Genomic DNA, 15,507 nt, shown 5'->3' on the forward strand with positions numbered 1-15,507 from the left:
TTCCATAAGGTTGAGAAGTTTGATGGTGGAGCAAAGAGCATCCCACAAGTATGAACAAGCAGAGGCAATATTCAAAGTACCATGGTAAATCATTAGTTTTTATTCTGTTTTCAGATTTTAAAAGGAGTATCTCCTTTTAAACTAAATAAATCTTAATTAGAACTGCAGGTGTATAAACTAGGTAGGTATTGTGTATTCTACAAGTTGAGAAAGTTGTGCCTCTGAATTAATGTACACAAAAATGTCTAAACTAATGATTTTTTTTTGTGCAGCTTTGTCCTGACACACTGACTAGACTGAATGCTGCTTATATTTTTGGAACAACTTATCAACAAAGTGTAAGCATGAAGTAAAATTTTATTTTGGAGCTTTTAGTTGAGTAATTTTTAAATCTTGTCAGTGAAGGTGTATGTGTGAAAAGAAATGAGTAAGTTGAGCCATGAGTCGTGGCACGGGCTTTCCTCTTGTGAAACTGTTGCTTATTCTTTTAGCATACTGAGTGAAATGAGTTTATTTGTTAAGTCTCCGATACCAATCACATCACAAAACAATGCAGCATTACATACCATACAGCCAGTGAAGGCTGGTGAAATAAGCATGAGACTTGGAACAATGAGGGATTCTTTTTTCTTTAAATCTCTGCTCTGCTGTTGCCTCACTATTAATAGAAAGACACAATATGCCTGACATCCCTACACTCAGATTCTTTGCATTTCACATAAGAATGGACATATTGGGTCAGACCAAAGGTCCATCTAACCCATTATCCGGTCTTCCGACAGTGGTCAAGGCCAGATGCTTCAGAGGGAATGAACAGAACAGGTAATCATCAAGTGATCCATCCCCTGTCACCCATTTCCAGCTTCTGGCAAACAGAGGCTAGCGACACAATCCCTGCCCATCCTGGCTAACAGTCATTGAAGAACATATCCTCCATGAACTTATCTAGTTCTTTTTCACCTTGTCTCACTCTCCCTTTTTATAAAATGGAAATATAAATTATTTACCTTATGGTGGGGGGGTTTCTTACGTATATTGTTTAACATTTGTAAAGTTATGTGGAACTGTATAGCACCTAGCACAGGTTTATTTATTCATCGTTGTTATAATTATTGTTAATTAATTTATCTGCACTTGGAAAATTTTCCTAACGGAAGTAGCAAAGAAAGTGCATTATTTATTGCTGTATAATAGCAGATCTGTTCTAGCTGCTTTTTGGCTGATTTGAAAATCTTACAGTACATCACTTTAGTTTTCACATAAATATTTGCCCAGTTATTTATGCCAATGTCTCTGACTTTAAATAGTCTTTACTATTTTTACACATGTATAAACACAGTAGAGTTCACTTATCTGTATTCAGATATCAAAAATAGAAATGGAAAGCTATTGGCCATTCAGTGTGGATCATTGAATTATGCCAGCTTGGCTCACACCTCTGTGGTGGTGGGGTTTTTTGTTTTGTTTTGTTGTCATGTTTTGGTCCATAATTACTGAAGTTGCTTTCTTTGTCTGTGACTAGGCAATGCATAAGCCACATGAATCCCTTTGTTGGATGTAAATTTAATAAACAAAGGGTATGTCTACACTACAGCTGGAACTGTGCTTCCCAGTGCAGATAGACAGACATGCTCTAGCTTGACCAGAGTTAGCACTTATGCTTGGGGTATGGGCAGATTTGTACTCAGGCAGCTAGCTTGAGCTGCCACCTGCGTCACCCCTGTTTACACTGCTACGGCGTTAACGTACCTTTAGACATAGATTCAGAAGTTGAAACTGGATTATAAAGGTTGTATCCCCATCTAATTAGTACCTTGCATATTAAGCTGCATTCAAAACTATCCAATGATTAGAACAGGCTCAAGTTCTGTGATAGAACAGGAAAAAAATTATTAAATGCCACAATATTTGTTCCATATGTTTCTTTAAGTATGTTTCTTTCTCCTTCTTGATATAAAACAAGATGGGAGGAAACAGCTAGAGGCTTACTTTCTGAGTTTGAAGTCTGTGCACGTGCATTAAAGTACAAGTGGCTTAGTTAAAAATTATGGATTTTATACAACTTAATTGCTGGAATGTCTTGTTGCATGCTCTTTGTAAGAAAGAGATTTCTTAGTTTGGTTGGGGAAGGAATTCAGAACTTTAAAATAAAAAAGGTCACTTTTGTCATCTAATTATTTCATTACATATTTTGTTCACATTTTTTCTATAGTGTACAATTTCTGTTTCCAAGATGTTATCGGATTTTGCTAATCCGATATTTTATGATGTGTATCTTGAATATCATGATGATGATAGTGGACAGCAATATCTGTGGGCCGTGCCAGTTTTAAACTTAAATCTCCAATACAATGAAATGTCTGTGAATCAAGGTAGGAATATCATCTGTGAATTGAATTACATTACATACCATCAGTAAAAATATAAATGAACATGAGTATACCAATAGTTTTTATTGCTCCTAAAAATCACTCCTCCATTTTAAATATATCACAGTTTACCATAGTTGTAAAAATCTTCTTGAATTTTAGAGCCAAAACCTGACCCTCGTTCTGTGCAGGAGTAAGAGACTTTGGCTGCATATGCTTGGTCTACACTGGCCTGACTGATATTATGTACAGTCATTCCAGTGCATAAAGGCTCATGGAGGATCTCTGGAATTTGGGAAGTGAAGAAGGAGCTGGCAAGGATTCAAATCTGTGGGGGCTCCCTCCACCTTTAATATATAGGTGGATTTTCATTTTATTTTTGGAGGGGAGTGGAATAGACGAAGTATTGTCATTGACAGGGATCCACCATCCATTCTCCTACATAGGTGGGGATGGTATAGTAGTAATGTGAGCTGATCCAGACCTGAGGTGGCAGTAGAGCAACAGCTGATTCTGCTGCTTTTCTGGTGATCTGGGAGAAAGGATTACTCCCTACCTTCACCCTTGCCACTTCCTACAGAGTTCCTCAGTACACTACTTGGTTACTTGAGATACACACTGAATATAGGATTTGGCCCCTAATACAGCTGTCCAGATGAATGAGTGTGCATTTGTTTAAAAGTGTGAGCCCATGTACATGAGAAACTAGATACAGGAATCTTGCATAGCACATTAACATCCTATGGAAACTAAGAATACAGAATACCATGTGGAAGAAAGAAGGTTGCATACATTTGTGTAGGGGAGGCAAATTTCTTTTGAGCGTGTAAAATATTAACCATAATGGGTACATGAGGGTACATAATGGGTTATGTTGTTTTTAATTTAATACATAGCCTTTCACCTCAAGCTCATGGTTGTATTACTGCAAATGTAGATATCCCACTGTCTTTTTTTTATTCAAGCACAATAGTAGCATTCATTTACCATGTTGCTTGAATAATGCATGTGCTAATAAATTTGGATCAGATCCACTGGCTTGTTAAATCAATGTTGTTCTGCTCTGGAAGCACAAAGGAGATTTTTAAAGCCAGTTTAACCAGCTACCTGTGGATTTTCCCCCACACAGTGAAGGTATGGCTATGGAGCTGCTACCTCTCCCTGATTCCCAGCTGCCAAAACATGTAGTGGCCCAGATTTCAGACATACAGAACAGCTCTGAGGTTTTCACTCTTTTGTGCCAAGGATCAGGGCTGGTATCTGTTGGCCCCAGGTTTAATGCCACTTTTGCTCTTGTTCTCCCCTCCCAAGATACTCTAGCATTGAAGCAAAGTAGAGCATAGCCAATCCAGTGAATTTAGGCCATTATATAAAGTGTATGTTTTTATCATAGACCATTACACACAATATTATATATGTGAGTATGTATAAAAAGAAAATCCAGTTTTTTGTTCATTTTTCAGAAAATAGTAATGTAATTGAAACCTATAAAAGCCAAGGAAATCCACAAATAAGGTGTCTTTCACACTTCCTAATGCCCATTGACATTCCAAAGGTCTCCAAACATACATCACTTATGCAGATCTTGTATCAAAACTAACATTGGTAGAACTATCTGTATTTAGTGTCTTACCACTAAATTAGCATCAATTGTTTCTCTGCAATATTTAAGTTCTCTTCCTCCCCTTTTTCTCTCACTCTGGATGAAACCTAGCCTTAGGTACACATGTAAAGGGAGGCCTGTAGACCTATTAGCCTGGGCTGAGAGACCATCTCTAAGAGCAGGGTTTCGATGGATCTGAGAGGGAAGACGCTAAAGTGCACACTAGCTGCCTTTTCAGCAGTGCTGGCTGGCAGTTGCATATGCTGTATTCTGTACTACAGTGGACACTGGGAAGTGGACCAATCCCAGTAGAGAGAGATCAGGAGGAGCTAAGCGGTGAGAGAAAGAGAGCTTGTTGGGAAGGAGATTGTGGAAAGGAAAGTGTATACTTAAGAGTAAAAGAGATGGAAAAGGAGAAAAATAATTTAAGGCATGGGGAAAATAAAAAACAAAAAGTAGGAAGAGATGGGTGAGAGATGGAAGGAAACAAAGAAATGGAAAGCGAGAATCAATGAAGAAATAAAGAAAAGGTAAGAAAAGTTAAACTTTTAATACGCCACTACATCTAATTGTATTGTCCTGGCAGATAGGGCAAAGGCAAAAGGAGAGTGAAAACCACTAAACCCAAGGTGGGGGACTCCAGGCTGACTACATCCCCATCCTTAAATCTGAATTTCCTTGTTTTTGTAGCTGTTATACATTATTGTGGGGTGAGGAGTGGGGCGCAGGGGTTTGAGATTGAGGTTAAATGGACATATATGGTAATTAACAAAGAATCATCTAAAGAATTTCTTAATACAATCCTGTACAAATAATAGCAATAAATATGTATAATCATTAATACAATGATGTAAATCACTTCAGTTTTAGTTACTTATTTCATTCCTGTTATAGTTTTGAATTACTATTTTTAAAGCATTATATGGTTTTACCATTTCTTTTTCATAGGCAGCAATAAGAACAATTGGCTTTTGACTCGTCGGATGTTTTTGGTGGATAGTTTAAGTGGACAAGAGAGTGACTTGGGAAAACAACCAAGAATAATTCGAATTGCTAGCAAAATAACCATCAGGTGAATAAATGACAGTGTAGGTTGTACATACATACAAGTGAAGCTGACCTTATGAAATTCAGTTGCACTGTTTCTGCCAAGCCTACAGATTGCATCCCTCGAACAGATGCCTCTCTGTGTATCCTTTGCTACCTTTCTTATTGCATAAGTAGAAGGAAGTAGGCAAAATTTCTGCAGGACATTTTGAGGGCGCTCTCTCTCTCTCTCTCTCTCTCTCTCTCTCTCTCACTCTCATCAAAATGAGAATGTTCAAAACTGGACTTACCGGTGCTGAAGTTCCTCTGGTTCTCATCCACCATTTAAGATTGAGGTCAGGATTTTACAGTCTGCTAAGTCAATTTTTCACCATATAAGCTGTGCACAAAGTGAACTTAAAATGGTAGGAGATGGCCAGTGGAGAATTCCCCTGTGTAGGGAAATGCAGATTTAAGGGGTCTCAGGCTGACACCTTGGCTTCTGGATAGCTGGAATCATTAGATACAAAAGATCCTGTTGGAAAAAAGGAAGCCTTTGACCTGCCAGACCTACTTGGTAGAGTGGAAGAGATTCTCCGTGCAGACAGTTCAAACTGTAGTAGATTCAAGAGAGTCAAATGCTTTTATCATAGACTATGTATTACTTTGAAACAGTCAAAACTGTCTTGAGCTTTCAGGGTCCACTTTATTATCTTATCTTTCCACCCTAAGGTACACAGATGAAAGGCTTGTTCCATGTACTTCCTCTGGTACAATGCACCACCTCTGCCTTGGGATGTGGATGATAAGATTCTTGCAAAGCTCATGAACTCTCTTTAGTCTGTTCTTTCTACCAGGTCTCTGTGAAGACACTGTTTTTAAAGTCATGACATAGCGCAGGAGAATCAGAGCTATAATACTGACAGCTGATCCACTATGTTTCACAAGGAAAAAGTGTTCCTGTGTGTGCGCACCACACGCACACACACACACACTCTCTCTCTCTCCTGTATCAAGTGATCTCTGATTTCCATCTCAAACAGGCCTGTAACCTGTCTATAATGTTTTATCTTTTCTCCCAAGCCTCAGTTGTATTGAGGAAGGTCATGCTCCAGTATTTTAGATGTTATGGGGGGCTTAAATTTGTTATCTATATTGAGCCAAACCTCTCCCCAGGTTTCTCAGACATATTGTGGCATGTGAAGGTAGGACCCAGGAGTTAGTCCATCTCAACTCAAAGACTGTCTAGATTGATCAGACTATGCATAATTGCTACGAGCTGGGAGACATTCAGCTACCTATGCATACCAGAAGACATAAGGACGCCCATACTGGGTCAGACCAATGGTCAATCTAGTATCCTGTCTTCTGAGAGTGGTCATTGCCAGATGCTTCAGAGGGAATGAACAGAACAGGGCAATTTTGAGTGATCCATTCTCTGTCCAGTTCCAGCTTCTGGCAGTTGAAGGTTTAGGACACCAGGAGCATGGGGTTGCGTCCCCATTAGCCATTGATGGACCTATCCTCAATGAATTTATCTAATTTTTTTTCTGAACCCAGTTATACTTTTGACTTTCACAATATCCCATGGCAATGAGTTCCATAGGCTGACTATGCATTGTGTGAAGAAGTACTTCCTTTTGTTTGTTTTTAACATGCTTCTGATTAATTTAATTGGGTAACCCCTAGTTCTTGTGGTATGTGAAGGGGTAAATAACACTTCCCTATTCACTTTCTCCATACCATTCATGACTTTATAGACCTCTATCATCTTAGTCGTCACTTTTCTAAGATGAACAATTCCAGTCTTTTTAATCTCTCCTTTTATGGAAGCTGTTCCATACCCCTAACATTCAAATAGATCTAAGGCCGCCTCTATTAAATATATGCGCATTGTGTCTGTCAGTGAAATATGGAAGTGTGCTGCTTGGAGGTGTATAGGTTCTTATGTAACATTATTTTGTCAACTTTTGCCTCTAGATCTCATACCCAATTTGAAAGAGCAGTCTTGCAGTTGCTTTTAACTACAACCTTTGGACCAATCTCTTGGAGATTAACTGCTTGTTAATCTGTTAAGAGTGGGGCAAGTTTTGCAAGGAAAAAATGGTTACTTAACCACATTTAGTACATTATCTTAGATGATTGCCCATATGGAATCAACACTTCCTCCCATACCTTCCCCACTTCTTCAGAGTCCCCTGAATTAAGGGAAGAAACTGAAAGGCAATGTGGGGTTACTCCCACTTGTGTATTCTCAGAATTCTAAAAGGCAGGGGTAAGTGGCTATCTAGAAGATTCTAAGATTGAGTGTTAAGAGCATATCCATATGAAAAATCACCTTGAAGAATCAGTTATTATGGTAAACTTTTTTTTTTTTGTATAGAGGGTGAAAGTACACCTTTGTATTCCAGTCACTTTTTAATTGCGATATAGTGTTATTTCTAAATCCAATTTTATTGAGCAGATTTTTTTGTTTTATATTTAGTATTTTACTTTCCAGTCAGTTTGTGTTTTCTAGCTAAAAATATTTTTTATTTGTATTTCTGCAGTATTCGTCTTATTCCCAGTACTCAGAGAGGAACTATCTATCCCCCTCTAATTACCATTGCCTACAAGGATGTTCTTGTCCAAAACCCAGATACCCAGAGTGTGATGGTGAGTTCTTCTCTGTCGTTGTCCTAACAGGACAGAATTATCAGGGGTGCTCACAGTTCTTTGACACTTACATTTGAGTTTGCACTTTACAAATTTAAAGATGAAGTGAGCAGAATTTCTAATCTGTTCAGTATTAAGATAGTATATATCAATAAAATATAATACATTTTAAAACAAAACAGTTGAAAATGTTTTCCTCTTCCACTTCCCTTATTTGAACCTTCTATAAAAAAAAACAAGTCATCTAAGATTGTGTATTTGTTTTATAGTGGTGTAGCATGCTGAAGTACAAATTAAAAAATAGAAACAAATTTATGAAGAATTGCAAGAAAAAGCAGCTCTTGTGAACTAAATATAATATTTTGATCAAGAAATGGCATATTTCCCTCTAAAATCCATGCATTAACAGGAAGCAAATATGGCATGAGTGTTCTGGCTTAATCAAATTCAAGTATTGGTAAAAGATCAAAAACCTACAGGGCAGTGTCTTTTCTTTTAGTATTATGTCACTTGCAATAGATGACTATGCATTAAAGAATTTAAAAAGTGAAATTTCATGTAGTAGAATAGCTGTTCTACAGTGAATAAACATTCACAAACTGCTGCTATCAAAATATCCTTCATTCTTTCTTTGTATGAACCCTTCTCCACAATTCAGGCCTCTGATACTGATAGGCTTCTGTTTGGAAGTATTTGGTGCTAAAAGTGTTCGCTGCGCTGAATGCTAGAGCTGCTCAGGCTGGAGTGGCATGACGGAAAAGAAGTGGGGAGACTGCATGTGTAGAAAAATAAGAGAGAAGAATAGTGTGTGTGTGTGTGTGTGTGTGTAAAACAGTGCCTCCCATCAGACAAGAAAACTGCCTTTAGAAAAGCAATTTGGAATCAACTGGAAGTGACAGGAACAGTAGGGTGGTCCAAATCATCTGACACCAGAAAGTAGGGAAAGTTTAAAAATAATAATAATAATAATTGGGTGGCCTGATGCACCTAAAATTTTGTCCCCTCGTCTGTCAGTTGTGATGGAGCACTCTCCCATTTAGACAAATTTGACATAAGGTCTGCTCTGTCAACAAAATCACTTACGAAAGTACATCCTGCCTTTTATGAACTCTTGTCTTCCTGCAGCTAAATATTTTTAGTCTCAAATCCAGTTAAAGTGACCATATTGGTTCTCTCGGCAGCAGCCACACATGTTTTCAGAAACCAAGGCAATAGTCACTAGCCTCAGTCTTTTATCCAATTGAAGGTGCTATCCATTTCCACCTACTTCTAGACTTTAGATCTTCCAAAAGTCACAAAGCTAAACTTAGGGAGATTCAGTCTGAAATCACAGGACAAAGATTTACTATCTTCTTTACATATTCTTTTGACCTCAGTCAATTTTTTTTTTTTAAGAGCAGGTGTACAGTCTGAGGAGAGCTATTTTAGATCCTTTAATGTTTTTGGTTTCCTTTACATTGATGGAAAATCATCTGTGACTGAGCAAACTAATTATTAAGGGCTTGCTTTTTTTCCCTTACATCAGTGTAACTCGGTCTACTTCAGTGAAGTTATCCCTGATTCATGTTGATGGAAGGAGCAATATCAAGCACTCAGTAATTTTTCTGGGGAATGTGAAGGATGTAGACCATTATGAGGATAGCTGGAACACTGGTTATAGCAGCTGAATTAAGTTAGTTTGTTATATGTTACATTTATTTACTTTTTGTATCCTACTGTTTAGGTTTCCTTCTCAGTTAATTATGAAATGAACCAATCAGAGGCTCAAATTCAGACAGATGTAAGTCTTGCCTCCCTTAATCTGTCAGCGTATTTGTTAATTTTTTATATAAAAAAGACAAAACAAATATGCAAACAATTTGTTTTCATTCTCTTTAGATTGCATTGGGTGTGCTTGGTGGACTGTCAGTTTTATGGTCTCTTCTGAAGACTGCTGGCTGGAAGAGGCGGATAGGGAGCCCTATAATTGACTTGCAGGTATGAAAACAGATTGTAATGGAAACCAATTTTCAACTATAGTATTAGCTACAACTGAACTATATAACATATTATGTATTACAGTGTGTGTATATATATAAAGTATATTTATACATATATAAAGTAATTTTCCTGTTTTAGAGCTCCATGTAATAATACACTGTTATAATTACAGACAGTTTTGAAGTTCTTGCTGTTTTATGCTGGAGACCTTGCCAACGTTTTCTTTATCATCACAGTGGGAACAGGGCTTTACTGGCTTATTTTCTTCAAAGTAAGTAGAATTTTCAGATTTGTGATACAGATATTATTTTCTGAGTAAATACATTGCATTCATATTTTTACACACAACTTTATTTTCCTTTTTTTGCCATTTCTGTCAGACTGTCAAGGCAAGTTATATACATAATACTCTGTGTTTTGTGCCTAATGTTTGTGTTCACCTCTTCCCCTCCCTTGAGACTTCATAGTGCCTGCAGTGTATTTAATAAAGTTTGAAAGATTTTGACTAAAATTCAAAATTACTACATGAGAAATTTCAAGAAAATCTATTTCAAAAATGTTCCCTGTTTTTCAACCAACTCTAGTATTTAGTATGATATTACACATGAAGTCTATATTATTTAATTGTAGCTCTTCACTTACAGGCACAGCAATTTGTCTCGGTTCTTTTACCACTTCCATCTCAAGAAGAGGATTTTGTTACATATGTAGGATGTGCTTTTGCTCTAAAGGTAGATGTTTTGCTGTAATGGCAATCATGACATTTTAATGGATGTTGTTTTTCATTATGCCTGTTTACAAATATCTTGAATATTATATTTTATTAAAATATGGAAGAATTATTTAGAGTTTTATGCTTTTGGGCAAAATAATTTTTCCTTAAAAATTGATTTTTCCTGTCTTTTGAAGGAAATCATATGAATAATCACCTATCTGAAGTCTTTCATATTCATTTAAGAGTACCAGGTGGAAAGGGACTTGAGTAAAATAACAGTCAAAACTGTATCAGAAACCAAAACATTAAATTCTAAAGAGAAGAATAAACATCACTATATTAAATCATGGCCAAAAAACTTTCCTAACCATCGAGTACAATTCATTAAACGCTCCCTTTGTAGAGTGGCAAATTGTTTGTAGACTTCAGAATTTAGTGGTTTCCCTACATGGGGAAAGTATTTTCAATTATGCCGGATACTATTTTGTATTAAAAATAGTAATATGCCCATCAACTTTTCCTCCCTAGTAAGGCGACTGGATCAAGTCAATTTTTGTCATGCATTTTACATTGCTTGCATTTTCTTGATAACACTAGACATTGCACATATCACTATTGTACCAATTAAGTATGAGGTCCCATAGAGGAGCTGTACTGATGATTTATAATAATATGTAACTCTTTAAAAATTTCAAATGCTTTACAAATTAATTTATGATAGCACCAGAACTTCATAATGAAGTTTACAACCTCATGTACAGTTCGGAGTATTATTCATAGTTTTGTTACATTAAAGGAAGAGTATCTGTTTGTTATGACTTTATCTTTTCATAGATGCTACTGCAAGTTTATTTTTATTTACATTTCATTGTATGATTTTCTTAGGCTCTGCAATTTTTGCATAAGCTATTTTCGCAACTTACTGTAGATGTTTTCTTTATTGACTGGGAGCGTCCTAAAGGCAAAATCCTTAAAGCTATTGAAGGTAACTGAAAGCATTCTGGTTTGTATAACTTCACTTAAATTCAGACATTACTTTCTCAAAGAATAACATTTTGAAAGCTTTACTCTTTGTATTCTTTCTAGGTGAAGGTGGCATAAAAAGTGCTGCTGCACCTGTGAGCATATGGAGGACATATTTTATAGCAAATGAATGGAATGAAATTCAGACTGTGAGGAAGATAAATCCACTCTTTCAAGTCCTTGCAGTTCTTTTCTTTTTGGAGGTATTTTTAAATCAAATTTTGATATACCATTTGATATACAAAATTGAACACCAATTTTGATGTTTGCAATCCCTACACCAATGGGGAGGCAACCTTCAAAGATTTATCTGGAAAAGTTGTCTTAAAGGAAGAAACCAGTGTTTTGGTATGATTTTATATGCCATTGCTATAGTCAATTATGTGAATCCAAAAAATCTACTATTAGGGCATGTCAACACAGAGCAGCAATTCCCATTAGAGGAGTGTGATTTCTAAAGTTTACCATGTGTTGTGCACTCACTGTCCCTAGTTGACCCTGCTTTCCCAGTCCCTGCTTTATATTAATTTTTATTATTTACTGAAACTCTCTAGAAGAGAAAATTAGAATGAAAATAACAGATTTTTTTTTCAGTGATGCTATTCATTGCTGTATGATGTATAGGTGCCTGATTTAAGAATAAGCTTTTTCTTTAATCTCTCTTCAGGTTGTTGGATTTTCAAACCTGGCATTAATGGATTCTTCTTCGAGTCTTACAAGAAGCAGTGAGAGTTACATAGCTCCCTGGAGCCGCATTCTGAGATTTGGTGTGTCTACTGTCCTCTGGCTAGTCATTGCCATGTTACAGGTACAGTTCTGAAATATGTAACTCTGAATCATCATTATGACCCTAGTTGACCAAATCATTTAACATGAAGGACATCAGTAACTTCTCTTTCAGCAAAGCTATAAGTGTCTGTTTAAGTGTTTCGCTGAATCAGGACCTATAGCTTATTTAGCATGTCATCACTTCAAAATTTTGTCCAAGTCACAAGGGATCTCATGGCTTACATAAGATCTTACCTTTCAGTTACCATCTTGAATTTCCTTTCTGAGAAGTCTTCCCTTATCTGCTTTATTTTGTTTTTAAGTAGTTATGGAGTGTCCTCACATTTTAAACCAAGCCTTTAAAGTGATTGCTGAAACTCTCCTCCTTGGAGGAGAGACTCAGAAAGGGCAGCCAGGTTTTACTGAGCCCAATGTGAAGCTGACAATTCCTGCAGTTTGTCATTTGTGACTGCTGCATTTTAAGCCAGTTGTACTATAGTTAAGAAAAGAAAGTCAAAGCTGATGAACTAATAAATAAAAATCTGGTTTGTTTCAGATCATATTCTTTGCTGTATTTTATGAGAGATTTGTAGAAGATAAGATAAGACAATTTGTTGATTTGTGCTCTATGAGCAATGTAAGTAATTTTGATTTCATCACTGTAATTGTTATCTTTTAAAATTGATTAATATATTAGAAATTATTAAGCGGTTCAATTTTTTATTTTTATTTTTTTTTTAGCTTTAAATATAATGCTGTACTAGCTAATATCCAAAGCTAATGTTCTTTACCATTGTGTGCGTCCTCAGGAGGCTTGGGGTTCTTGCTGTGGTGTACAAGAAGGCTTCAAATTGCCTGTAATATGGGTTAGGCTAGGGGTCAGCAACCTTTCAGAAGTGGTGTGCCGAGTCTTCATTTATTAACTCTAATTTAAGGTTTTTAAATTTAAGGTATTACATGCCCGTAATACATTTTAACGTTTTTAGACGGTCTCTTTCTATAAGTATCTATAATATATAACGAAACTATTGTTGTATGTAAAGTAAATAAGGTTTTTAAAATGTTTAAGAAACTTCATTTAAAATTAAATTAAAATGCAGAGCCCCTTGGACCGATTGCCAGGACCCGGGCAGTGTGAGTGCCACTGAACATCAGCTCGCGTGCCACCTTCGGCACCCGTGCCATAGGTTGCCTACTCCTGGGTTAAGCTCTAAAGAGTAAACTGTCATAAACATCATACAGGGTTTCAGGCATGTAACTCCATATAGGCATAGGACTAATTCTTCATGCTTTTATTTGAGAATGAAGCAATAACAAATCAGGACAGAAGGAAGGCATGCAGTCCATTTATTGTAGGCCTTGCTATTTGTTTGTATTATAACTTTTTCCTCTTAGAAGCGTCTCTGTTTTAATATGTTTATGGTTACAGTTTCTGCTTGCTACTTTTGGTTATCCATTGATTTCTTTTTACTCTAATTTAAATACCCCTTACTGATGTCATCTTCCTCTTGTAACCCCACTTACTGATTGCCCTCTGGATCCACCCCAAATTTCTTCCAGTTTAAATTCCCACTCTTGAGACTTTGTAGCTATCCTCTTATCAACCAAGGTAGAACACAACCAGAACCAGTCAATACAGGTCATTTATTTGACCAGAAAAAAGTGTGGTTTTTGAATATCATTCAGCATTTTTTCTGTTTGAGCCCTCCTGGGCTAAACCTACCACATCCACAAAGTTTCTGGATTTTGTTACCTTGTGGAATTAAAGACCTGAACCCAGGTCTGTTGTGTAAATTAGGCTGGAGAGCTAAACTAAAGTCTACTGCATGGAGGTGACCCAGATAGCTTTAAGAAACCATATTTAGTATGACAGACAAGTGATGTTCCTTACTGAGTAGATTTCTGTTATACATAGCTTGCTAGGAGTTGAACTGAAACCATTGAACTTATTTATTCTACTTCACTGAATGCCTTTTGAATTTTTTTATTAGAATAAAAGCTATAGTGTTTGTTTTTTTGTTTTTTTTCCCCCCCAGAGTCCTTGACTTAGATTTTTCTACTCAGCAGAACAGCTAGTGACACTTGCTGTTAATAATCTGAACTCTAGGACTGGCAATAGGGGTTTTGTGGCCCTAGGTAAATTGAATTATATGTATTGCACATAAATCATTACTAAACATTTTTCTGACACACGTATTTTGGTATTTTAGGACCTATTTTATCCAAGTAGTAGAGCTGGCTCTGCTGGTATCCATTAGTAACTTTTTAGTTTTGAATCTATGTATTAAATAAACTATTTTCCCCTTTTTGTTTTTTAGATTTCGGTATTTCTCTTATCACACAGATGCTTTGGGTATTATATCCATGGTCGGTCTGTGCATGGACATGCAGATACCAATATGGAAGAAATGAATATGAACCTAAAGAGAGAAGCGGTATGCAAAGAAAATACAAATATATGTCTTTTAATTCCCTTTTTTGTAACTGAATGTAGATAGTTTGGTGCATAACTGGTGCACAGTTATATGCCATATTGGACTCTGAGTTTGTTCTCTCCTTTTGGAGAGAAGGAAGAATTGTAAGAGTTGGTCCTGGAATAGCAATCCCTTATTAGTTGTTCTACTTCAAAGACTGATTCCCTGGGTTATTGAAAGTTCTGTCTTTCTAAAATATGAATTTTTTCTCATGTATTTAGATACTGTTGTTTTGATACTGCAGATTTTAGACTCTCAACACTCTGTAAAGAGGTGTTTACTAAGAAACCTTCATAAAGAGGCAAATCTGAAAAACACTTGTACAGAAAACAGTTTATTCTGTCTGCATTCTTCAATTCCAAATGCAGCTCTCTGGTGGCATTACTAATTTATTGTAGAAATCAGCTTGAATAGATGTTTTCACCCTCATCATAAAATATGCATCTGCTTAATCCTGCAGTGAAGTTAATTTGATATTAGTGACTTGTCATTAAATTTCAGTTTTCCTGCATCACTGCAGGATGAAGTAGGGAGAAAAGGTGAGTATCATAAAGATACAAAGAACTTTGACATTCTAGTAAATAAGATAAGGAAAAATTTAATTTTGAAATGTAGTTTGTTTTATCCCTAAAAAGTTCCCTTTAAATTGATTATCTCCTCCCCACTTTAATAGCTTAATTTAAAGTAATTTAGAGAGAAGCATTTTCATTCTGTGGGAACATCAGTTTTTGAAACATCAGTCTTTCCTCCTTTGCTGTTAGGTTTTTTTTTTTGGGGGGGGGGTGTTTTTTAAGTAGGAACAAAGGAAAAGATGGAAAGAGTTGGGAATTTAAAGGAGGAGGGTGAGGGAAAGCAAAAAATAAGGGAAAATAACTGAATAAATTGTAAATGCCT

The 15,507-nt window shown here is 36.3% G+C and overlaps 1 protein-coding gene across 6 annotated transcripts in view; it reads left to right on the forward strand.

Annotated features, from left to right (window-relative positions):
- Positions 1–15,507, forward strand: part of TMEM67 (transmembrane protein 67) — a 49,723-nt gene that overhangs the window by 28,082 nt on the left and 6,134 nt on the right. For 5 of the 6 annotated variants that reach the window (XM_034763277.1, XM_034763281.1, XM_034763280.1 and 2 more), the window contains exons 11-23: positions 273–338; positions 2,213–2,372; positions 4,921–5,044; positions 7,548–7,653; positions 9,377–9,433; positions 9,532–9,630; positions 9,806–9,904; positions 10,278–10,364; positions 11,234–11,333; positions 11,435–11,574; positions 12,039–12,179; positions 12,696–12,776; positions 14,458–14,574. In XM_034763277.1, coding sequence (XP_034619168.1) covers positions 273–338; positions 2,213–2,372; positions 4,921–5,044; positions 7,548–7,653; positions 9,377–9,433; positions 9,532–9,630; positions 9,806–9,904; positions 10,278–10,364; positions 11,234–11,333; positions 11,435–11,574; positions 12,039–12,179; positions 12,696–12,776; positions 14,458–14,574 — 1,377 coding nt within the window. The remainder of the gene's footprint in view (positions 1–272; positions 339–2,212; positions 2,373–4,920; positions 5,045–7,547; positions 7,654–9,376; positions 9,434–9,531; positions 9,631–9,805; positions 9,905–10,277; positions 10,365–11,233; positions 11,334–11,434; positions 11,575–12,038; positions 12,180–12,695; positions 12,777–14,457; positions 14,575–15,507) is intronic. The other variant, XM_034763278.1, reaches the window with a different exon arrangement.

This window comes from Trachemys scripta, chromosome 2 (genome assembly GCF_013100865.1).
Source record: "Trachemys scripta elegans isolate TJP31775 chromosome 2, CAS_Tse_1.0, whole genome shotgun sequence".
NCBI lineage: Eukaryota > Metazoa > Chordata > Testudines > Emydidae > Trachemys > Trachemys scripta.